The following is a 25,595-nucleotide window of genomic DNA, read 5'->3' on the forward strand; positions in this document are numbered from 1 at the left end:
CACTTGTCAAGAGAAGCACATACATGCTGTCACACGCTTTACTGACTTGTCTTAAAAAGGAAGTCATCCAGACTTCTCTCACAGACAGTCCCAGCTATTATGACACACCTGCAGGGCAAGTCTGGCGTTTTATCACAACCTAGCAGTACTTTAAACAAAAGCAAACCAGAGTAAGTACAGTGACCCACTTCCTAACCTAAATCCTTGAGGTGACTGTAATATCATCTCATTACACAGAGAGAAAATCTGTGAGCATTCAAAAAGATAACACTATGTCCTTTCCTGATTAAATTTTCATTCATTTTTATTATATTTGGTCACGTCTGTTAGTCCTGTATACATATTTACTGTATGTCGTGCAAACATTATTTGGCTAAACCTTTGGGGAAGACGTTTTGTTGGATGACAAATGTATTTATTTTGTCATTCCCAAATGTGCCTTTGTAATGCAGCAATGTCTCCCATAAAAGCAATAATTTTGTTCTGCTGTCATCAGTTTTATTTGTTGTTTTTTTTTTCAATTTGAAACTGCCTCGTATAATATAATTTATCTTAAAAGGGGATATGACCGAGTTTTATCGAACACCTGGGGTTTGAAGTACATGTCACTCTAAATGGCAAAATTCATGGCCAACTAGTGGGAAATGAAAAACTACATTCACTCACTCTGTGTGTGTTCGTGTGTGTGTGTGCGTGCGTGCGTTTTGGAAGGCAATATAGAGGAAATATCGTGTGTTGACAAATAACTCTGATGGGCACTTCTTTTCATTTAATAACATAGAGCTTGTCATCTGCATGGCTTCATTCCAGACATTTTCATCAAGAAACTCTGTTAGTATTGAATGCTTTTTGGTTTGTGACTGGTTGGGATACAACTTAATTACATCCATTAATTAAACAAATCAGTTGCTGGCAAAGACCTGTCACTTCTTGAATTTTAATTGTTCAATTTGGACATGGTTCCTCATTTCTAGAAACGGCAAGGGGAATGCTCCTTTTTCCCAGCATGCTTGTGATCCAGAAAGCTTGCTTCAATTAATTAATGCAGTCAATATTCGGGTTACGGTCAGAATTTTGGTTTGAGGCAACATGTTTAGATGCGTGGCGGACAGAGTTAATCCCGTTTACATGCTCATTTGGGCGAAATTAATTAACGTAATTAAGTAAAAAAAAATATTTTCCGCTTTTAACTTACTATACATTTAATGGCAGACATTATATTTATGGTACTCACCACGCTAATAAATGTAGTAGTCGGTTTCCTCCTCGTTCCGGCAGTATGGTTCTTTGTTGCGAGCGTCATCTTTGATGATGTTACCAGCTTGAGTATTTCCGGTTGGTTACAGGCCAGAAGCACGGACTTTTATAGGCCTACTTGTATTTGTTGTATGTGTATACAGGCACAAGCTGTGGCGTTTTTGCCGTAGAGACACAAAATAATGTGAAAACGCAGCGGAGAAATCAATGTATTCAAGGGAGGCTCTTTTAGCAAGTAGGATGGAGCCACGCATGCAAGTTGTGACTACATAGACCAAGATTCCTTGCAAATCAAATAAGCGAAGAAGAAGAAAAGATGACGACGAAGAAAATAGCCAGCATGCGCACAGCAAAAAACAATGCCCCATTTGATCGAGGTATTCCAAATGCGTTTATATGAGCAAGAATTCCGGTTATGCAAGGGGTAACCCAGGGGTCTTATTCGGGTTATTGCGCGTGTTTACATGACCTTACAAAACTCGAATATTGCTCATATTTGGGTTTTAAAAGGGTTATTGCCTGCATGTAAAAATAGTCACTGAATTTGGTATGGAAGCGATAGAGAGCTGTGGCAGTCAGTTTGAATCGCTTCAGCTGTTTCTTTTCTTTCTTTGAGTTAAGATTCAAAATTAAGATGAGAAACAACTGTTTGCTAAGAGCTATGCCAGTATTTTGGAAGTAAGTACAGCAAATTCTGTAAAGCAAATTTTACTCTAAACTGAGCTGATTTGGTCCCACAATTTACAATTGCAAGAGACTTAAAAAAAAATTTAGTGAAAATCTCTGCTTGCAAAATTTACTTTTAGGTTTTTTTCATGTGATAGGCAAATGCTCTCATACACACTAAAAATACTTTGAGTAATATTGACTCTAAATAGAGCTTACGGCCATACTACCCTGAGAACGCCCGATCTCGGAAGCTAAGCCGGAATGGGCCTGGTTAGTACTTGGATGGGAGACCGCATGGGAATACCAGGTGCTGTAAGCTTCTGCGATTGGCTGGCAACCATTTTAAGGTGTACCCTACTGCCCGAAGCCAGCTGGGATAGGCGTGACCCTTGTGACGAAAATGGATGGATGGATGACTGAATATTTTTCTCTCTTCTAATTGTATATTTTACTCAATTTAAAGAGTAAAAATTACTCGACAGAATTTACTGCGCTGGCAAAGGCAACATCAATGTTAAGAATTAAAATAATGTGAATATTTAATTAAAAATGTTCCTAAAAACTGTTTAACATTGCATCAAATAAAACAATATTTATTCGTTTTAAGTTAAATGTGAGAACTCATTAGTATTTTTTTACTCAGCAGACTCAATAGACACATCACCATTAACTGTCACTATAATGCCCTACACGTGCACAACATACTGAAAGAAAACCGGGCCATGAATGTGTCCCTCGGTGACAGACAAACAAACACAATGTTGTCGCAATTTATATAGAGACGGGGACGGTTGGGCATGCCAAACATGTTGTGCAAAACTGAAAGAGTCAGGTCAGACACTGACCCCAGCCATGTTGTGTTTTTATAACCCCCCAGCCTTTAAAAACAAACTCCCTCCCTAGCAGCGGGCTTAAATTCTCTGCACTTTTCCGCCATATGAAGTTGTTACTTGGCATGCAAGCATGTATCGCAAGACCAGTCTTGTAATCTGCGTTTCCAGTTTTAATTAGGAGTTCCAAGATAGTTAACCTCTGACTAATCCATCTGACTAGCGGGATGTCAGCATGTTGCTTTTCATAGGTTTAACGATGCCCGGTAACACCTCCTTTTTCACGAGTGCTGCACCCCTTTATCCATTCCAGGTGTTCCCATAATTCACACGGCCCCAAATACCATAATGACATTCCTGAACTTCAGAGGCACAGCAGCAGATGAGAGTGTAGATTTATGGCCTGCTGATGGACAGCACAAGGGGGAGTGCAGCATTGGTGAGAAAGAGCAAAGGGTGACTTCAAAGAACAGGAAGTAGTGTTGTTGTTGTTTTCGACAATGCTCCTTCAGAAATATTCACAATTCTCCCATGTGCTGTGCTTTTGACAGTTGCAGTGTTTAATCACTACTTTGCACACATTCAATATAGGTTTGATTTCACTTTTTATCCTCCACGACAAGAGCAGCAGGCAGCTCACCGAGTGTCCCATTTAAGATTTGTCCATCTCTCATACACACATAATTATGAAAGACAAGATTTAGCTTTTCATTTCTCATGATTTCAAAGGTGACACTTTGTGGATTGCCTCCAATTTTCCTATTTTGCACCTGGATACAATTTATCCCTCGCTGTAAAATGCCACATCTCCCTTGAGCTATAGCTGGTGACTTTGGTTGTATAATCCAAGGTCATATAGAAATGAGTATCTAGCTCTGTGCTGCTCAAATAGTGGGGCGGAAACAATGGCATATAACTTCCAATGTATCCCAATATAGCATTTTTCCTTAAAATATCATGAAATTAATGGCTATTTTATATTTTTTAATTGATAATTTCTTGTTCCTGATCGGCCACAAAAGGCGTCACGAGTGGTATCGGCCTGATACCGATACCTGGTATCGGTACATGCCCATCCTTACTATTTATTATTGGAGAGTTGTTTTTTGATGATGGGGGGATTCTTATTCCTATAAGGTGGAGAAAGTTAGAGAAAATATCTAAGAAGCACTGTTGTGCATGTGTGCTTGTGTTATACTGCAGCAGCTCTTGGTTTGTAACAGTGATAGCTGTGCAGAGACTTTTTTTTCTCAGATCTGCCTCTGAACGATTGGGTGACAAAAACTACATATTTCATGGAATTGTGCTTAACAATGCCAGATAACACAAAAAGTAGAAAGAGTGCGGACATGAACACCTTGCTTGTTTTCAGCTCTGTCAAGCATTTCTTTCTGCAAGTAAAAGACACATGATGAATACCAAAATAAACATGATAAGACTTCAGTTTTGCTTTCCTATTGGTTGTCATCATTAAAGAGACAATCGTGTTCCACTTCTGGATGTTATTTCCAGGAACGAGGGTGATTCAAAAGGCACTGTCTGATCATTTTCACTGCTCTCTCCGAAGTATAATCTGCCAGTTTGGCCAGTCAGTCTTTAAAAGCAGTAAATTCTAGTGTCACTGCAACACTATAGAGGCGATTTATATTCTAATTCATATATGTACTATTATACTTGACTGTATATTACTTATAGTATCATTAGCTATAGTTGGGAATCAAAGTATTCATTGCTCACGGTGCAGTTTTACTTAAAGTGTTTATATTGATTCTTCTTAAATTTGTCACATGTCTGTAGGCGGTCATTGTGTTGAGCTGCAAAAGTGCAAAAGCACAATTCCGGACTTGTGTGCTTGCCCTAACGTGACACAGAGAAAGTATAAATAGAGGCGGCCCACATATTGTGCCGGACAGAATGTGGCATCTACTGTGCAAAGTGTTTGAGAACCTCCTAACTCTTCTTCATTTCTCTCCCCTCCCCCTACCCCTACCCCCTCCCCCTCGCACCTTTCATTCTTCCCAGTGATCCCTCCCTTCCTCTACCCGTTCCCCCATTTGTCTCTTTGTAGTTTCCCACCATTTCCTTTTCTCTCTCCATCTCATTCCATTCGTCTGCCTCCTTCTAATTGCCCCTGTGCTTTCCCCCTTCACACTTACTGCCACACATCTGTTGCCATGTGTTGAGTGTTGTGGAAGGGACCCAATTATTTTTGAGGCAACGAGATCTTGTTTCAAAACATACAGTGGGAACTCGAGAAGGAAGAAAGACGAACAGGAATGACGGGAAATATGTGAGGATAGTTAAAAGGATGATATGTGTCCCTCCAATGATTGAAATCCTGATTCCATATTTACATTTGTTAACAAATTCTTCCTCAGGGAGCTACACATGCATGCAAATACAAGTTAATCCCTTGGGATTAAGCGCTGTATTTGCAAGGCAATTTTGAAAAGGATTGCAACTCGGTGAGAGATAAAAGCAGTCGTTGTGATTCTCTGCAGGTTATTCCGCAACCAAAGCCCATGCTAATGATTTCGAGCTCCAATTCTCTGCTCTCACTCATCCTGAGCAAAGTCATTTGAATTTTTCTCTATTATGTCTGGTAACACGTCACACAGTTGCATGACCTTTTGCGTTAATACAGTGCATAGGAATGACACCGAAAGGATCTGTTGCGGCATCCTTCCATTTGCTGCCTACGTTCAACCACTGTACTAGCTTTTGTTTTTCCCAGAAGCACACCACTTAATCTGTTAATCTGCTTTCACTGTGACTAGTCTTGAATTCATTCAGAGACAGGGGACAAAGAGTGGCAGACTGCAAGGCATGTACACATACACGCGCGTGCACACATACACAAAAACACTGGGTCACGATGGCAACCAAATTATTGAGCATCTTAACAGTCATTAAATTTAATTTTTTGTAATGATTTGCCCTTCCTTTGTTCTTCATCTACCCTTTCCTTTTCATCCTATGCTTTTCATAGCTCCCCCCATCTGCTTTGACAGGTAGTTTTCCATTAATGTTTGCTGACACAGCACTGTGTTCGCCCTCTGGCAGGCCAATCATTGCTTTAAGAGTTGACAGTGGAGATTCACAGTATAGGATAGAGGGCGAGAGGGAGGGGCTGCAGGAAGATGGCAGCCTGTCCAACTGTCAATCGGGAAAAACGCTGCAGGTCATCTTTTCATCCTTTTGTTTGCTTGCAGACTGCTTTCTCATCTGTGAAGATGGAATTCTATCTCTATCTTTTCACTCAGCACCTTACTGGCTCCTCCACACAACCACCCGACCCTTTTGCTAAACCTGTTCTTGCCTTTCAAAGCTGTTCTCACGTTTTTTTTTTCAGTTTTTCATTTTCACTTGTGTTCTCTCCTCCATGCGGTGATATCAGTAACACATGAGCCAAAGATTCTCCTTTTTTTTTTTATTAGAAAAGGTTGCATGAGTAAAAATGGAGTAAATGTAACCCACCTTTAAATCTCTAATTACCTCAGTTATAGAGCCAAATGCATTTACAGTCACTCATCTTCCCCCGTATTAAGGAGAGAAATAAGGCAAATGCTGCCAACTTTTGACTGACAGGTGCATGTTACCTTCAGTTCACTGCCAGCTTTTTGGCCATTGGACATGTTATCTTCCATGCAAAAAAAAGAAGAGGTTTATATCTGTGTGTTTTTTTGGGGGGAATATGTTTACCATTTATTTTCCAAACAAGTGTGATAATCAAGGACGCATCTGTCGAGGAAGGACGCATCTGTGCAGACTTAAGTCTGGGATTGATAACGATATGAATCAATGATTATCATAATCAATGTATATGACTGATGCGTATAGTAAGAATCAATGGGGACGGGTTACTAATAAGCCATGGCTTCTACCCGTCAGCCCTTCTTTCGGATGATATCGATGTAACTTGTAATAATGTGTCCGAAAGGAAAAAATGAATAAAACAAAAAAACGCTCAAGGAGATCATGAGCATATTCTTTTTAAGTTTCACTGGGTAGGAACTCAATATTTGAAAAGCCGGCAAAAATAGAGCCACGAAACACGACTACAAAGCAGACTCCCTGTCACCGCATCAATTGATTTTGCATACCTTAATCCTGCAAAACTGACCAATTACTATATATTGTAAAACTAAAAAATAAAGCTTTTACTGCAGACACCAACGAGTACGAGTCACATTTTACTGCGGTTATCATAATCTCAACTGAAGCCAATCATGAGGCCATTCATTTTTATGTCAACACAAACTCGTCATTCGTCAATTATGTCCTCAAACGTGTCTGCCTGTTATTTCTCATGAATTAACTTTGATTGTGCTTGAAGGTTAGGTGAGAATAAAATATGATAATGTGTGAAACAGCCCAGCAGAGATAATGACATGAATACTACCTGTATATTAATGTGACGGTCACAATAACTTTGAATCGCTTTGAAGTAAACAACTGGAACTGGCCCCTGATTGGAGCCTAATAGTTTTTTCCCCTCATCTTTTTTCTATTCAACATGCAATCTGCATTGGACATATGCCTACTGAGAACACATTACTTGAGTTAAAAGAGAAAAGAAAAGCAAGGAAACCGATGTTCATGAACATTTCTGTCCTACAATAGTTCATCATTACAAAAAAAAAAATCACTTCAAATTTTAAGGGTCTTTGCATTTGGATTTTACAGTTAATTTTTTTTGTAGCAATAAGTGCATTACTAATGCAATGTTGATTATTCATATTTGGTGCAATGTCCTTTTTTTTTTTTAGCTAGTAATTCATTTCAAACGTCTACTAGGGCCAAAAACAACAAGTGGCTAGCAAAATCTCCCTGGGGCGGCTAACAAAAGCAGCTACCAGGAGAAGCTACCAAAAGATAGAGAGAACAAAGCAGAGGGAAACAAGCAGCAGGAGCGTGAATCATGAGACTCAGCGATGACCAGAGCTGGGCACTTCCATCTCTCTTATTTTCGGCAAGTGTCCACATTTTCTGCGTGTGTTTTATGATGCGAAGCCTCGTAATAACACACGGACTGAGAAGGACTGTCTGAACTCACCCCGATCGACGGACGAAAACCTGCTTAAGTTATAACATTATCGAGGCTGAAAAGGTGGGCACTCGCCAAAAATGTAGGGGTCTGCCTGTCAACGACAAGAAGCGATAAGAGACGGAAGTGCCCACCTCTGGCGACAACCACCTGCAGGACCGAGCTGTGGAAGTTAAGCGTCGGTCAACCCATTGTGTCTGACAATAACTGCGAGCACCTACATTTACCAAGTTCTTCTCTTTGGGGTATCCATAGCAGAAAGATGGCCGCAAAACATGTCAACTTTCTATAAAGCGGTACGTGACCTATGTAATATAATTAGCGATTAATCGACCTGTGATTATATATTTTTTTAATATTTATGTTGATGTGATAGAACATATTTGTTTTGCACATTATTGTACATTTTGTACATAGTGGGTTTTTAAAACAAATGAATTCTTAGTTCACCACTAGATGGCGCTAAGTAATACAATTATATAATTTTATAGTTAGATGAAATTTTTCTGGTTAATGCGATGAAATGAAATCAAACCAAAACCAGTTCATTTTTATCCCTACCATTGCCAGGATGCCACACATCAGGGAGGAGAGAGGAGTATTGACCACATTTAGGGGGCTGCTTAGAGGCATCACGGGAAAAACACTGAATGTCATTACTGTAAAACACAAATCTTTTTCCTTGTGTCCTCAGCCATCCATAATGGCTGGACAGAAGTGTGCATGACAGTTGGAAATACTGAGGTTATACTGTTCATATTTTTTTACGGTAACATAACTAATACTATATTATATATTTGCTATATTGCTATCCATCCATCCAACCTCTTTGCCACTTGTCTTCAATAGGGTTGCAAGTGAGTCGGAGCTTATGTCAGCTGACTTTGGGCGAGAGGCAAGGTACACCCTGTAGGCTACTGGACACACAGATCTCTACAAGCTGGGCAGCACAGTACAAGTCTGTTCCATGGCAGCCCCATCAATTTAATTTCTGTCTTGATGCCAAATACCACAGCACCGCATCTGGAGTCCATGCCTCAGTGGGCTCAAACTATTTTGGCACCAATAGGCTGACCTAGACAATATTAGGCAGGTGCTTATGATGATCCAGACCAGTAAATTCTACTTAAATTGGATTTTATTTCATCTTAAACCCCAGAGGACCACAGATAAGCTTCCCACTACCATCTTTAATTTCCACTAATCATGTACGGTGATCCCCAGACACTCAATTTCTCCCTCTCTGAGAGAAGAGTCAACCATAAAAACAGAAAACTGCTCCTTGTATATCACTGCCCTACAATTAGTGGCGTAAGAGAGTTACCCTGATCACAGAGTGTGTGGAAGAGGTTGATAGCAAGTTAGGATCAAACAAGATAGGCAGGGATGGTGCAGTCAATGCCAAGACACTGAAGCAGTGCAGAACATGAAAAGATTCTGACTTACAAGTACAGCTACAACAAATGGATACTGAATCTCTCGCTTCTAATCTAAACATACAAAGGAGGTCTTCTTAGCCATTTACTGAAATAAGAATTTATCGTTAATGAGGCAACATTTAGAATAGGTTGTTCATTTAGATGTTCATTTAGTCAAAAAAAAGGGAAACAATTATTACATTAAATTAATGTTCTATTGTATTTCTCTGGTCTGCTTTACATTGATTTTCTTTTTCAATCCAATAATGTCATGAAGACTTAATCGTTAAAATTGATAAAATAGCCAATTTGCGTATTTCCTATTCAAATACATAGATGGAATAGAGGCATTGAACATTAAGTGCAATTTTTGGGGGAAGCAGACAGTATGAGTTGATTTACACAATACATGTAAAAACACCTAGGATGCATTGACAGAGTGGGACAGATTCTGAACTGGAGCACATAGAATCAATTTGAAATGGACAATTTTGAGTCAAACTTTAAGATGCCATAATTAAATTGATCTTCAGATGCTTAAAATACATTATATCCAGGAACACCAAAGTAAAGTGTTTTATTGGCAAACAGAATACAAATTTGATTTCATTAAGTTTTACAAACCCTCCAAAGCACATGAATATATATTTTCTTTGACATCCCTGTAAACGTTTGAGCTATAAAAGTTTTGTGTGTATATGGATTTCTTTTGGACAATTGTTCGTAGCGTTATCAGTGTAGCATAAAGTAAGGGAATATGTGTTTGGTAGACCATTTCTTAGTTAACTATATTTTACAGTTGGAAAGCCTGTTTATTTTTCTGCTAATGCCAAGTTGTTTATTATGCTGTTGCAATTGATTATTATTTGGTGTGTTGGATAATTGAAGTTTTTAGTAACAAGACACGATGTTAATTTCTTAATTTATTCATTCATTTGACAATCAGGAGGCAGGAATTTTTGAATTATTTGCCATTTAGAATAGTAACAACTCATTTGACTTATTTTGGACTGAACATTTCAAGAAATCCTGAGCAATTATTTAAATTAAACTTTTTGCACGCTATAGATAAACTTAAAAATAATATAAGAAATTGGAATTTGCTGCCTCTTTCATTGATAGTCATATTAATGCCATAAAATTGGTTATACTCCCATAGGTTTCTATATCTGTTTCAAAACCTTCATATATATTTGCCATCTACATATTTTAAACAGCTAGATTCTGTTATTAATTCATTTATTTGGGCATATAAGCGTCCTCGTATTTCCAAAATTCATTTACAAAAGGACAAAAAGGAAGGTGGTTTAGGTCTTCCTCTACTTAAACACTACTACTGGGCCGCTAATTTGAGGGTCCTTACTTTTTGGCAGTTGAATTCCAATATGGAAGACCAAAGTCATATCAACCCACTATGGGTAAAAGTTTAATCCATATTGGCTTCAGGTACATCCCTTCCAGCATTGCTTTTTTTTTTTATAGTCAATTACTTATTAAACAAACAGTTGGCAATTTCATTCTTAAAAGTTCCATAAAAATGTTGACGCAGATTAAAAAAAAAACTTTAGTTTCCCAAAGGTTTCAATCTATGCTCCGTTAACAAAAAACGACATGTTTAAACCTGGGTCGATGGTCAGGGTTTTTGAGGATTGGAGAGAGAGAGGACTTAATACTATAAGTGATGTATATTGCGACAATAAATGTTCTCCTTTTTCTGAACTTCAAGAAAGATACCATCTTCCCCATTCACATTTTTTTTTCGCTACCTCCAAATGAGACATTTTGTGCAGGATCATATTCCAGAATTCATAGCCAAACCATCATGCAGCTTTTATGATTTTTTTTACTTCTGCAGCCACAGTCGAAACATTTGAACCCTCGCTTTATTAGTGTTTTTAAAACACCGGTGGATACCAGTTATCTTAGAGAAGCCTGGGCTGTAGATTTAGGTGTTGATGTTTCAGAAGAGTTATGGAAGGAAGGACTGGTTAGCATACAAACATGTTCTATTAACTCCAGGTACAGACTAATTCAATTCAAAGTTTTACATCTGTGTCTCCTTTGTGTGATAGATGTGGTACTGCTGAAGGCTCACTTGCACATTTGTTTTGGCTTTGCCCTGTACTGAATTTTTTTGGTCTGAAATATTTGATTGGTTTTCTAAACCATGTAAAATAGTGGTTCAGTCAGATTGTAAACTGGCAAAATTTGGGTTGACCTTTCCCTTTCACCAAAAAAAAGGTTCCCAAGATCAGTATGGTTGTAGTCAAGAAATGAACATTACTAAGTTGGAAAACTCCACAAGCCCCATGTTTCAATAGATGGCTAAATGAAATGACACAGTATGTAAGGCTGGAGCGGATTCGTTTTGATAAAAATAATTTAGGAGATACATTTGTAAAAGTGTGGGAACCCTTTTTGATACTGCTCAATTGCTAATTATGAACCACCAAATATTTGATTTCTAGTCACTAGTGTTATAAGATCTGCTGCTGTCCGTTTAAATGTATCTACATTTAAATGTTTTCGCTTTGTGTGCAAATTTGTGACAATCCACCAGTTTTTTTTTTTTCATTCTGTGTTTGTTTGTTTGTTTGTTGTTGTTTTTTCTTGTATTTGTTCTATTGTATGGGGGAATTTTTTTAATAAATATAAAAAAAACAATCAGGACAGCCTGGCACTTCCTCCGGGGACAGCGTTTGAGCGGGATTAGGGGTTGCTATAACACCATCAGGAATCTGTGTAGCCCCAGTTTAGCCACTTCTGCACTTTATTTTATATTTAAAAAATATATTAATAATTAATTTTCTCAGACATCATATGTATCTGTCAAGCTACCCTTTAGCACCAAAAATCCTGGAGTCGTACCTGACCACCTCACGCTGGTCAGCAGCATGGTCACACAATGCTGTGGGGTGACATACCATTCTTGCACAACGTGGTTGTGTTGGTCACTCTGGCATGAACAGCACTCCAAAGCTCATCCCACAAGTGTTCTGTGGGGTTGAGATCAGGTCATTCCATCCTCACCACTGCATAAATCTGGAAGTAGTCTTTGATAAACCCCACCTTGTGGGGTGAGCATTGTCATTGTCTAACCTTGCCTATAAGCTGAATTCTCATGGTATTTGTGAGTTCACAAACCCCCGCCCCGAGTATCCATCTTGTACCAAGCCCGCTGATTTTCACCGATCCGAACCACTGGTGGTTTGAACCAATCACAAAGCAACAGTGTGTTTGGGGGTGGGTTATGCGGCTGTGATGAAAACAAGAAGCGCAGAGGCAGTGGGTAACTACTTCTTGTGCGGCAGTGTGGAACAGTGGTAGAGTGGTCGTCTCCCAACCCAGGACTTGTGGGTTTGATCCCATGCCATTATGACCACGTCAAAGTATCCTTGCACAAGATACTGAACACCCAGTTGCTCCTTATACTGTGTCATCAGTAGGTGAATGAGTAGTAGAATCAAAAAGAGCTTTGAGGGCCTTGTAAGGGTGCAAAATAAATGAAGTACCATTTTTAATCCACCTCCATGGTGACGTTGCGCAACCTTGCGACCACCCAGAGAGCATGCTGAGGCGGACTGACCAATGTCTGTGTGTTGTGTGTATGGCTTAAAACCAGGCAATGTATTTTTAGCATGTGTGAGCTTTAGGAAATCAACCTCCATGAAATGTGCCTGAACTTCTGGTTCTGAAATGCTTAGGAGTTGGTCCAAAAATTGTCACTGCTCAGCCATTTTTCCTAAATTGAGTGGGCATGTAGACCCACAGCAAAGTCAGTCTGCTTGTTGCGAGGGCCTTTCAAAGGAGTTTGCATGCACATACAGACAAGCCACATTCAGTAAAAGTCCAACTTAAACCATGTCACAGAAAATATTCCCTCTGTAAAACAACATTTTCTTTTAGATTCATCATGATTCATCTTTTTGATTCATTCAGTAATATTAGGGAAGTACTGTTTATATTTACCGTCTACCTTTTATGTCCCTCTTGTCCCCTGCTGCTCGCACTCATACACACATCGAAAACAAAACATTCAACGTTTTTCATAAAGAATTAAAATGTGTGTGCTGTTTGTTTGTGGGCGGGATTGTTAATGTATTCAGATATATTAAGAACCAAATTTACCAGCCGGTACTTAAAGTAGGGCCTACTTAATCAGGCAGCAGATTTGATATGCCGACTTTAAACTACTTTACCTCCTTGTGGTGATGAAGTACAGAAATATGAAGATAAGCTGGATAAGATAATGATAGCATTACAGTTGACAGCTATGACAAGTTAGGGGAGAAAAACAACAGCATCCACAAAGTGATGAAGAGGAAAAAATGAGTAGCCAGGAAATTAACATATAATTGCGATTGGGGACAAAAAAAGGGACTAAATCACTCTAAGATGTCCTGGAGGACATCCCATCTAAAGATGACCAATGAACTGAAAAGCAGTAAAACAAAGTTAAAATGATGCATAAGGCAAGTACAGGTTTCGCATCCATTCTTCTAGCAAAAAAATATGAAACCTCACACTCCTTCTTTCTTGTTTGGAGTATTACACTGCTTCTTTCTTACTTGTGTTTATTTGCAAATGAAAGAGGTATGGGCCTCCTTTTGCCCAATGCCAATTGGATTCATATCAATTAACCAAGGATGGATGGGTCCTGACCTTTTGTTTACTCTTCCAGTCCTAAAATATTTCACATATACTGGCAATGGCTGAAAAGTGAATGCAATCATATGACGTCAGCATATATCATGCAGAGCAATATTTGATTTTTGCAGCTAACTGTATTTTCGTTGAGCCACCATAAAAACCTGACTTGTAGCTATCTATCATTGGAAGCAATCCCCTTCTCTTTGGCAAGAATACCACCATTCTCCTCTTGGAGTAGAGACTCTCATCTTTCTTGGAACATTATTTATGGTTGTTTATGGCATGTCCTTCAAATCAGAGGGAGGACAACAATTATTGGCCAAATCCTGCTTTTGTGAAGAAGATCAGCTCTGCAGCCTCTTTGGAGCACAATACACAGAACAGTTAGAATGTCTCTTCTTTCTGTTGACCTAGACATCTATTGCTTTTCCATTGTCTGTCAGGGCTGGCCTATGAAGAAAAAAGAACAGAAGGAGAAAGCAGCAGGAAACTTCACTTAATACCTACTTTAAAATGCACATTATGTCTACCAATTAAACCAAAACATTTCCTGCTTCCCGAGGTTGATAAACATAGCCCATTTATGTGTCATAACTTTGTACAAAGTACACTCTAAAAACAGTTGAGTCAAAAGTAACCCAATTATGGATAAAAAATGGACCAATCCACTTTATGGGTCAATTTGACCCAACTTTCTGGGTTTAAAATTATATATATTTTTTAATGACCCAAGTAAAGGATCTGACCAATATTTATGAGTTGTTTTACGCTGAAAGACCCATTTCTTAACTAAAACTTGGGGCAAATCGACCAAAGTAGAGGATCAGCCCAGTTTTTGACCGATAGTTGGGTTATTTTTGACCCAACTTTTTTTAGAGTGTATAATGTAGATTTGGTGTGGGGGCAATGCAAATTTTATGTCCTCTTCATATACATAAAAAGTATACTGTAGGCTATTGAATACAACATTGGTTTTTGCTCTTATTTTTCATGAGCAGAATGCAAAGAGCTAAGATTTTGTGCAAAATCAAATGCCTATTCCTCTCAAATATTGTTCATAATATGTGAGCGCTTCTCCTTTGCTGAAATAATTCATCCACCTCATGGGTGCGGCATATATTAAGATGCTGATTAGACATCATGGTTATTATTGCACAGGTGTGCCTTAGGCTGTCTATAAAAAAAAAAACTGCCATTCTAAGATGTGGAGTGCTATCACACAGCACAAGGATGTTGTAAATTGTGAAGGAGCGTGTACTTGGTATGCTGACTGCAGCAATGTCCATCAAGGTTCTCGTGAATTTAATATTCATTATATCATAAGCTAATTTAAGAAAATTCAGTAGAACTGTACATCCAACCTGTCTCACAATTGCCGACCACAACAACACCCCAGCACAGGATTTTTACATCGAAAGTTGTTATCTGCAAGATCGTCTGAAACAAGCCATCTGGAAAACTGTTTACAGAAACAAGTTTTTTTTCCCCCTAAATCCTCAGAAACTGTCTTATGCAAGCTCATTTTCATGCTTGTCATTCTCATTATGGTCTCAACCTGAGTGCAGTTAATTTACTAAACTAAACTAAAATAAAATAAAATAAAATTGAAAGCTTGACCAATATGCATTTCTAACAACATAACATCTAGGAATACAAGTACTTAATAAAATGAAGAAGGTCTGCTTGTTTTTGTCTTCATCAGTAACATTTAGCATCTGGAATAAAGCATGTTTTGTATTCAACATTATTATAATATAATTATCAACAATAATAATTTATGCTCAAATTCTAATTGATTTATTTTAGAAATTTGAATTCACGCTATTACGTATTGTTTAAACAGAATTTTAAATATCACTCGTGTACGTGACGTGTGTGACGTACGCGGAAGTCGGAAAACAAGGAAGTAAACTTTCCTCCCTACAATCTTCCACTGTAAGCAGAAAGTTCATGAGACAGATCAGTAATATAAGTTAAAACCCGTCGCGTACTCTTACGACGCTAGATGTAAAGCTAATTCCTCAGGTGACTTGTCTTAATCAATCCCGTGTCAGAAACGCCGTGGTGGAGGCACGAAAACACTGATCGGTAAGTAAACTTAATACACTCCCGAGTACCGTGTGCGTTCGTGTAAGGTAGAAGCCTGCAAATATCACGCATGCACATGTAATGATGTATGAACGCTATTAAAATGAAGAGTTTTTTCCCCCTCCTCTGCGAGATGTGTGTGTATGTTGCCAGTAGGAACGGCAGTGGCGGTCTGAGCTTGAATAGCACTCTGTGTGAAATCCCACTTTGGCGACCCTGCCCCCTTCCACCACAAGCACATGTAAACACAGATTAAATTCACTATAGGTGGACCTTATATTTTCTGTAAAATAATGTATTGAACTGTAAATTTGACAACAACAATTTTTTTTAGATTTGTGGAAACATAATTAAATAAAAGAACACACATCTTCCAATGCAGGAGAATTGCATTCTATTATTGCAATTGGATAATTAGTTTAATTTAAAAATACATAATGCATAAAATAACATTGTATTGTGGTGTGCCTGATGTATGTATGTATTAGTGATGCACCGAATATTTGGCCACCGAAAACTTTCGGCCGAAAATGGCAAAACATATGCATTTTCAGCATTCGGTCGAAATAAAATTTAATCTGAAAGAATATGGCCGAAAGAGGATGTGGTGACGCAAGCAAAAAAAAAAAAACGCTGCAAAGAAGCATCTGTTTGAATTAAACACCAATTGAGGTGGTGAGTGCCCGCCTCGCTGCTCGCTGGTTTTTGTGAGTACCGGTAGCTTCATTGTGCACACCGGAGAAGGAGAGGGGCATCGCTTGGTAAACTATGTCGAAAGAGAGAGCGCAGCCGGGTACTGCACTACAGGTGAGCTCCTGCAGCGCCTTCCTTTGTCCTTTTTTGTTTGATGAGAGCCCCAGCTTCCACTTTTTCACTTGCATTCTGGTGGCCGTGCTAAATACTTTAGCTAATGTTAGCACTATTGCTATTGTTAGAAGACTATCTTTGTCTTCTGCGTGTTCGTTGTTGTTCGGGTAGAGAGATTGTTGATTCATTGAATACAGACTTGAGATCGGTGAACAGGACCTTGGAAGGATTTATTTTGCAGAATATTTTGGACACAGCGGATTTACAAAAGCACAACTGCTCCTCGCTAGTGTGTCGATGACAGACACTTACAACCTTTTTATACTATCTTGAAGGGCAGTTCCAAACAGCCCACCTGGACTTCAGACTTTAGACACATCATTGATTACATTGTTGATGAGATCCCAGTCATGAGATCCCAGTCATGACCATCAGACTTTAAACACATCATTGATTACAGACACTTGGCAGAATATTGCGACATCACTCACAAAGACACATCCACAGATTAATGTTCTACTGAGGAAATAAATAATTAAAACAGTTATGACTAAATCTGGGCGGAAGACCCTCTTCACTATCAACGGTTTTAAACAAGTAAACACTTACCACTATCTCCGGGTGACTACAGATCTGTACAGGACGCCATGTGTGACTTCGCAGTCCTTTCCCCGAGTCGATTGTGAAGAAATGTATTTATTTATTTTTTAAAGTTGGTGAAAATGTGAATGTGACAATTTTAGGTGCGCCGCACGGTGCCCCACTCCAAATAGTCTACAAATGCGCCATCCGCACCGCACCACACGCATCCGTGCCCGCCGGTGCGAACTACTGTACATAAAAATGCTCAGTTGCTCACCCCCACATTTGGTGTTTAATGTACCATTCACCAACATATCTGTGGTGTGGAGGTATTTCAATTTATATGGTGCTTTGTTAAAATGCCAGTGCTAAATAGGCCTAAATATTTTATAAGAATATTATAATTTTAATTGATTTTAATAAATGCATTGATAACAGAAAAATGCCATAATTTTTTTCAGCTTTGCGGTTTTCGGCCAAGCATTTCTCATTTTCGGTTTTTGTTTTTGGGCAAAAAAATTCATTTCAGTGCATCCCTAGTATGTATGGATGTCAGCTTTTCAGTTTGTCGTCTTTAATTCATATTACTTCCATTATGCTTACATTCACATTCTCATTCTCATCCGCATCTAATTGCTAACAAGCGTCTATGTTTTCGTCGTACCAAAATTAGAACTACTTCCTGCTTCCGTGTCTAAGAATCATGTCAAATGTAGTCTTACTTGCCTATTGTTGTTGTCCAACTTACGCAAGCTGAGAGTTTCTGGCTGCGTGTTTCCACTTTCCAATGTTACAATGTAGGACCGTCGCGAGGTAAACAACACAGCCAGCTTCCATTAGTTGCCGTGACCGAGCAAAAAAAGGCTTGATGATGGTGAGTGCACTACAGGGTTTACAGCTGTTTAACTGTCAACCAAGATAGCATTAAGCAATATTACAATACAAGAAAGAACCTTTATTAGTCCCAAACCCACAGTGGAGAAATTTGCATTGTTTCAGCAGCAATAGTGTATACAGGAAATCAGTTTTATCTCTGTTTATTTTGTAATTTAGCTTCTCTAATGGAGTATATAATGAATCTATTAAAAAGCGATTTATTCATCAACTAATTAATCATTTAAAATGGTTTTACTTTTTACTCTTAATTTCATATCATGATATATAGCGTTACCGCGAAGGGATTCAATTCAAACTTATCGAAAGATAAATACTTTATATTGTAATGTTTGTCAAGACACAATGTTTCATGTTTTTTTTCTGTTCCATACTGCAAACAATGTGTTGTCTCTGTAAGCGAGGGTTCAGGCATCAACCTACACAGACAGCCAGCACTTAATGTGAATCAGTAAACAAAGGGCGTGTGTTTGCACTCAAATAGTTCCGTGACTGCAGATTTTCCTGCTTTTGTAAAGTCATGTGCTTTGGTTAAACCTGTTTCTGCTTCTGTGTGCTCCCTCCATCCAGTGGATTCTGTTTTTGGAATATCAGAATGAATTAGCCTTGTGTGTCTTTTTTTCCCACTGCGCAAATAATGGAACCACTCACACAGAAGGCCATGGTTATTATGCAGTCATCTACTTTACAGTACACCCTGTGTCTTCAATAAGATGTTGCCATCTGCCACCAGGTGTATTATCTGCATTCAGAGACCACAAAGAAGAACCTTTGGAAGGAGTCATGAGCCAGGAGGATCTACCACTGATGGATGGAACATGTGATGCATGTGAGCCTGACGAGGCTCAAATAGCCACGCAAGTGTGCCACACCTGCAACTTTGCCTTCTGCTGTTTGCATGCTGACAGACATGGGCGCAGTACACATCACCCGCTAGCACCATATAACAAGGAGGGGGCACATGCTAATGGCCTTAACTCAAACAATGAACAAAATGCAGATCTGAGGCAAGCAGCAACTGGTGATGATATGAATGGCCATGGGTCCAAGAATCCCCTGCAGGGAGCTGAGGGTTCAGAAGATAGGCGGGAGGACATGGCTGCTAAAGATGCAGTGAAGAAGGACACCGTGTCAGTAGTTAGGCTACGTTGCGAAGAGCATGGGCAGGAAGGCTCCCTCTACTGTAAACAAGACGAAAAGATCATCTGTGTCGTGTGTGCTATGCAGGGTGAGCACCAGGGACATGAGATTATCACGCTGTATGACGCTTACATGTGGCAGAAGGTAAGTCATGCGCATGGAACATGACTGTTTATAATGCAAGCCATAGCGGCATTAATGTTCTAAGTCACCATCAGTGGCATCTGTTACACAGCGTTCACAAAATAGCCGCATCAAAGCAAGTAACAGAAGACCGAGGATGTATCCACCTTTGCCTTATACATAGAACCCAGTTAGAACCCAACAAATTTTAAAATACCTTGATACTGATACTGAAATGATACCACTGCACATACCTAAATCATCAGTAAAAGCAATGCAATCATAGATGACAAAATATAGAACTTAGAATTCTTGGAATTTTCATTAATTCAAAATAACATTGTGCAGTGGAGAATATTTAATAAAATAATTATGTGCCATTTATTGTTTTTATACCATTTTACACTGCGACTATAGCTTAAAGCAAGCACATTTAACCTATTTTTGGAGAACTGTTGTGTCCACTATCTACTGAACCGTCAATATTGAAAACACATAGTAGTATTTCTTTTTTGTGTAGTGGTACATTTTTAACACCAGTACACCATGCAACCTTGCAGTATTCCCATGCACACAGGACACTTCTGTTACGGCTGTGATTTCACCGCCAAAAGTGGAATATACTCTAGAACACGCGGTGTCTCACTTTTTTTCTAAAGTGGCATTTACGCAGAACAGACCCCTTGGAAAAAAGACAGATGTAAGACCTGTCTACTACAGTGCAACACTTAAGGTCAAACACAATCCATTGTGAAACGCTAGTCAACCTTTTTCCCGCCCACATTTCCACATTTTACAATTTTACCTATAAGAGAGCTACAGTTGAAGTCAAATGACCCAAAAATTGAAATCAATGTTATCTGAAAGAAAATGCCTCAAAAATCTAAATAACATAAACTAATCAATTTTTTTAATTAATTGTTAATCATTTTTGGTTATCGATTTAATGCTTGTATTGTGAGTGTGGATGGTTGTTTGTCTCTGTGTGCCCTGCGATTGGCTGGCAACCAGTTCAGGGTGTACCCCGCCTACTGCCTGAAGCCAGCTGGGATAGGCTCCAGCGCCCCCCGCGACCCTTGTGAGGACAAGCGGTTAAGAAAATGGATGGATTAATGCTTGTAGACCTTGTCTAATTTAGAATTTTCTAAATTCTTGGAATTTCTGCCTCATAATAGAAAATCAATACTCATATTTCTGTCGTCCTCCCTAAAAGCAGAATGACTATCTAAGTGTTTAATCTAGAGAAATTAGCAAAATCTGCTTTGACGCTGGAAAACAATGATCAATATTTCTGCCTATTTTCTGTTACAGACCAAAACAGTAAATGCAGCATAATTAGTTTGTGCATTTTCTGCCCTCTGGTTTTGAAATAATGTCCTGTTTTTGAATAAAAGGATGAAAATTAAACATGTTTTATCTGTTTTAAATACCAGTCATTGATTACTCGCCAAAGTAATTGACAGCTCAATTATTAAAATAATTGTTAGTTGCAGCCCTAGTTTTATTATACAGTGAGTCAAAGTTGAAATGCTACTGTACAGTTAATAAAGGTTTAATGATTGTGACCCTTAAAAAATGGAATAAATTAATTCCCTCTATATTTTATCAATCAACCCATCCGGAACTTTTATTAATTCCTTCTATATTTTATCAATCAACCCATCCGGAACTTCATAACACTTGTATTTATCTGGAGCCTATCCCAGATTACTTTGGGTGGGAGACGGGTTACACTCTTAAGTATCCATCAGGGACAGAAGTTTGTTAAATATTGTATGTTATGTAAAAAAAAATAATAATAATAAATTGACCCTAAGATAATTTGTAAGACAACCTGTGTCACACACAAATTGTGTCAGCAGTAATTGCATTTGTAACATGATGACACATCATCTCCACCAAAAGTTTTTTTGTTAAAATGACCCAGTACAAGTAGCCGCACATTTTAGCAGTGAAATATACAATATAACACAGAAACAATGAGCATCGTGGAGTGTTATAGCATTGCTGTAGAAACATTGTTGTCCTCTGGCCTGCGGCTAAGCCTCTGAAAAACAAAGTAACTCACATTAGCTGCAACCCTTTCTCTTCCATCAGGGCAACATATGGATTGGCGCGAGACAAAGAGGGTCACTCACAGCCCAAGGCTGTATTATTTATGCTAAAACCACTCAATCTTTTTTTATCCTCTTTCTGTGTATTCCTGTGAGAGAATCGCAGTATTGGTGATATGGATTCCCTTTGGTTTGAGTTTTTCAATGTTTGCCTCTCAAACTTCACCTTACCCGCCTCATTGTATTGATAAAACTATTTGAGAAGCCATTCCAGCAATTGATACTGAGCGTTTCTATAATTGAGTTTCACAGATCTTTGCCGATACTGCATGTATTAATACTACTAGTGATACCAATACATTGATAACAACGTGCATCTCCTATTTGTGCGTTTGTATGCTGTAGAATAGGCAAGATCTTGACCTGCTGGACTGTACACGACAGATGGAAGAAAAGATCGCAAAGAAGTGGACAAAATCAGAGGTGAGTCCAAACATCTCAATGAACAAAGTGAATACAAAAACACCACAACCAATTAAAGACAATATGTTATATTTGCGTGATCTAAATGGAGTGTCATGACTCTTTACCGAGCCATTTTTCATTCGTAATTTTTTTGTTTTTTGGCTACACTGGAGTGGCAAAGACGACAGCAGTGAGGAGTCTGTAATCAGGAAGAGATTAATTGATTAGTAACTTACCCTGTGATTTATACATTTAATTTATACATATGTTCATCATTTCTTACCATTCACAGAACAAAACTTGCCTGGATTCGGTTCATGCAGATATATAGAGGTTGTGAACTGTAAGATACATGGGACTTATGATGTGATTACTGACTTCACTTGATGTCACGCCTTCACATTCACGATAAGGCTAATTGTGACATTGTCTTACATAAAACTGAGAATAAAACGTTTAACCAGATTTTCTCTAGCTGGGCCCCAAACCCTTGCAGACCAAAATCAGTTAATTGAATCAAGGATTTTGCGGGGTGCGTGTTATGCATTTCAAACAGTGGCAAATACTTACAGAACATCCAAATAAATAATACATGGGATGGATGGACTGAACTTTTTGATATAATGCAGTGCCATGCTACAAAAATAACGTTCTAAGTAATTACAACAGGGACAATTTCTGAGTTGATTAATTTTAACACAGCTGTAAGGTATTCCTTGTCTGTTACTCTTCTCACACTTACAGACACTGACTTAATATTGATAGCGCTTCAGCTCTTAATTTCCCATTCTTATTGATAGAAATTCAATGGCAGCAGAAAATAGAGAGAGGGCTCACTTACAGCATTTTATTGCTGCTTGTCAATGTGATCTTGGTTCAGCTTTTGTAACTTATCAGTGCTCAACTAATTTATGTAGTGATTAATGCAATATAAATACAACTGTAATAGATCAAATGTGAGCAGACACCAACACGATCATCGAGTTATAGCCTTGTTTTAAATTTGATTATACAGAGTTGTTGTGGGTAGCACCTTTTAAAACCTCAAACGATGATAATACTGCACCTTTCGCCTGCCCTTAAATGATAACTTCACAGGTGTGGGATGGTATAAAGCCGTGCCTTTGCTTCAAACAAGTTGGCTGTAGTGTAAAGTGCTTCTTAAGCTTATTCTCCACTGCATACTGTTTTGGCCATCATAAATCTGATTACCCTTATCAAGTGTTCTACATTTAGTTATGTTAAATCAGTGGTCCTTAACCCTGGTCCTTGGGGACCGGTATCCAACCTGTTTTCCATGTCTCCCGTAGCCAACACAGGTGATTCATATCATCAGCTAATTAGCAAGCTCTGGAGAAGCCTGATAACGATTCCCACCTGTGTTGGCTAGGGAGACATGGAAAACAGGCTGAATACCGGTCCCCGAGGACCAGGGTTGAGGACCACTGTGTTAAATGATCGGGGCGGCGTGGCTCAGTGGTAGAGTGGTCGTCTCTAAACCCAGAAGTTGTGGGTTCAATCCCATGCCATTGTGACCACGTCGAAGTATCCTTGAGCAAGATACCGAACCCCCAGTTGCTCCTGATGCTGCGTCATCAGTAGGTGAATGGGTAGTCGAATGTAAAGCGCTTTGAGGGCCTTGTAAGGTGGAACAGCGCTATATAAATCATGGTACTTCACTACCATAGACTGTAACACTATGATTTTTATTATGGTACACGTTTCTGTAGTCAGCCATAGGAAATAATGTTGTGAAAAGGAGTCACAGTTTAAAAAATTACCCACAATTTTGCAAAACAGAATAATTTTCATCACGGGACATATTTGACTGCCCTTCTTGTGTGCACAATGCCAAAGTGAGCGTCAAGGACAGGTACAGCTACTGTGCTCTCGGGCTGTCATCCATCATTGACAGCGTCTGTATTCCTGCTCTATCAGCCACCCATGTAGCTCCACGTTAACTGGTTGGGAAAAACGAGAACACAGGAGCATTGTTAAGTTCCTGCAAGAGATTTGACCTAAGTGTAGTGGCATATTGTAGAAGGTTAATTTGAGTAACTGGCAGCTGGCACCTTAGCCAAGTTTGTCTTATTATCACACTGAAATATCAATGCTGCCCCTAGGACTGCCTTTATATTAATCAGTCATCTGCTGTTCCAGTATACAGGTGCACTGCACCAGCCACTTTCCTGCTTCCTCACGGGGCCATGGTAGAGATATTATGTGGATTTGTCAGTGTGTCCTCTCTGCACTCCCAAATGTCAGCGCTTGCATTATTATGCATGGCAGGCAAGCATCAGAGTGACGGCTTCTGGTAAGGAAAGGTCTCTGTGTGAGAGAGCTAGTAAAAGAGCGAGACATAAGTTGCACAAGTTAGAGTTGCATTGTATTAATGGCTGTAAGAGTTTGAGGAGGAAAAGGATGTACGGGTTGAGATTAAACTACAAATGACTTTAAAACTTCACCTCGCTTAATTCTTCACATAAAAGGGAAATTCACCTCTCAAAATCCTTTGACACATTCACATGCAAAGATGTGATGAATGTTAGTAAAGTGGTTCAAAGGTCTGTGTAGCCTAGGAAAGCCTGGTCACAAATGTGTATGTGTGTATTGGCGAGATCTGTCATCTCTTCTCTACCTTGTAAAACCGTCAAAATCAGCAGGCGCTTAAAAAGCTTGTTTTTCTTTTTACATCAGTTGTTTATAGTTTTTCCTCTTGTCTACTTTGTCCTCCTATCCTCTCTCCTCCTACTTTTCCTCTCTACCCCCTTCTCCCATTGCGTTGTAAGTCTGTAGCCCTGCCTCTGCTCACAGAATTTTAATTGAGTGACTCAGTATCATTCCTAAAGAAGGTGGTTTGGCTTGCTACTTGGGCTTCTGTCAAAACCAGTTAAAAGGTGAACAACAACAAACTTTTTATTCTTATGTTTTCATCTCCCTCTTGTGTCCACTTTAGGGCTGCAACTAATGATTTTTATTTTTATTTTTATAATAAATTGATCTATGAATTGGATGAAGAAATCGTGTTTTAATTTTCATTCCGTTATTCTAGTGGTGTTCAAACTATGGCCCACGGCATATAATAAAAATGACATTTGCTACCACTAAATTTGTGGTATATATTGATTGGCTTAATAAAACCAATCAATATATGCCACAAATTTAATGGTAGCAAATGTACTGTAACGCTTTTCTAAATATGCAAAGATGCAAATGAACAATTTACGATTTAATAAGTAGCATTTCTCTTCCCAACACTGTGGTCAAGATAATTAAATTTTACAGGCAAAAGTGGTTACCTACTTTCCTCCAATTACTGCTGTGTCAAAGTCTATATTGTGAACATATCACATAAATGGTTCTCAAGTAACTGTTTCAATGTCCAGGGTCTCTGACCACCCCAAAATCTTACCAAACCCAAAACTACAGTATTTGCCTTATAGAAAGCTGTTCATGTCACTGTTTTTCAAAAAAACTGTTACTAATAAACCATGTACAATTACTTGCTTGACTGATTTAGGGCGCTTGATGAATTAAAGTAAAAAATAAAATTAGTGGCCCTTGCATTATT

General features: G+C 38.8%; 2 protein-coding genes and 1 pseudogene across 4 annotated transcripts in view; 2 read left to right on the plus strand and 1 right to left on the minus strand.

The window, feature by feature from the left end:
• Positions 1-25,595, minus strand: part of LOC147175866 (inactive serine protease PAMR1-like) — a 114,108-nt gene that overhangs the window by 62,180 nt on the left and 26,333 nt on the right. The window lies entirely within an intron of this gene.
• LOC147175868 (5S ribosomal RNA) lies at positions 2,137-2,245 on the plus strand (annotated as a pseudogene).
• Positions 15,770-25,595, plus strand: part of LOC147175869 (tripartite motif-containing protein 44-like) — a 50,265-nt gene continuing 40,439 nt past the window's right edge. The window contains exons 1-3 of one of the 3 annotated variants that reach the window (XM_086074475.1): positions 15,770-15,959; positions 18,976-19,526; positions 21,965-22,042. In XM_086074475.1, coding sequence (XP_085930601.1) covers positions 19,026-19,526; positions 21,965-22,042 — 579 coding nt within the window. In that variant the 5' untranslated portion in view covers positions 15,770-15,959; positions 18,976-19,025. Of the gene's footprint in view, positions 15,960-16,655; positions 16,767-18,078; positions 18,223-18,975; positions 19,527-21,964; positions 22,043-25,595 lie in introns of those variants that run through there. The other 2 variants (XM_086074477.1, XM_086074476.1) reach the window with 2 other exon arrangements.

This window comes from Leptonotus elevatus, chromosome 4, assembly GCF_054856555.1.
Source record: "Leptonotus elevatus isolate MCC_2025b chromosome 4, RoL_Lele_1.0, whole genome shotgun sequence".
NCBI lineage: Eukaryota > Metazoa > Chordata > Actinopteri > Syngnathiformes > Syngnathidae > Leptonotus > Leptonotus elevatus.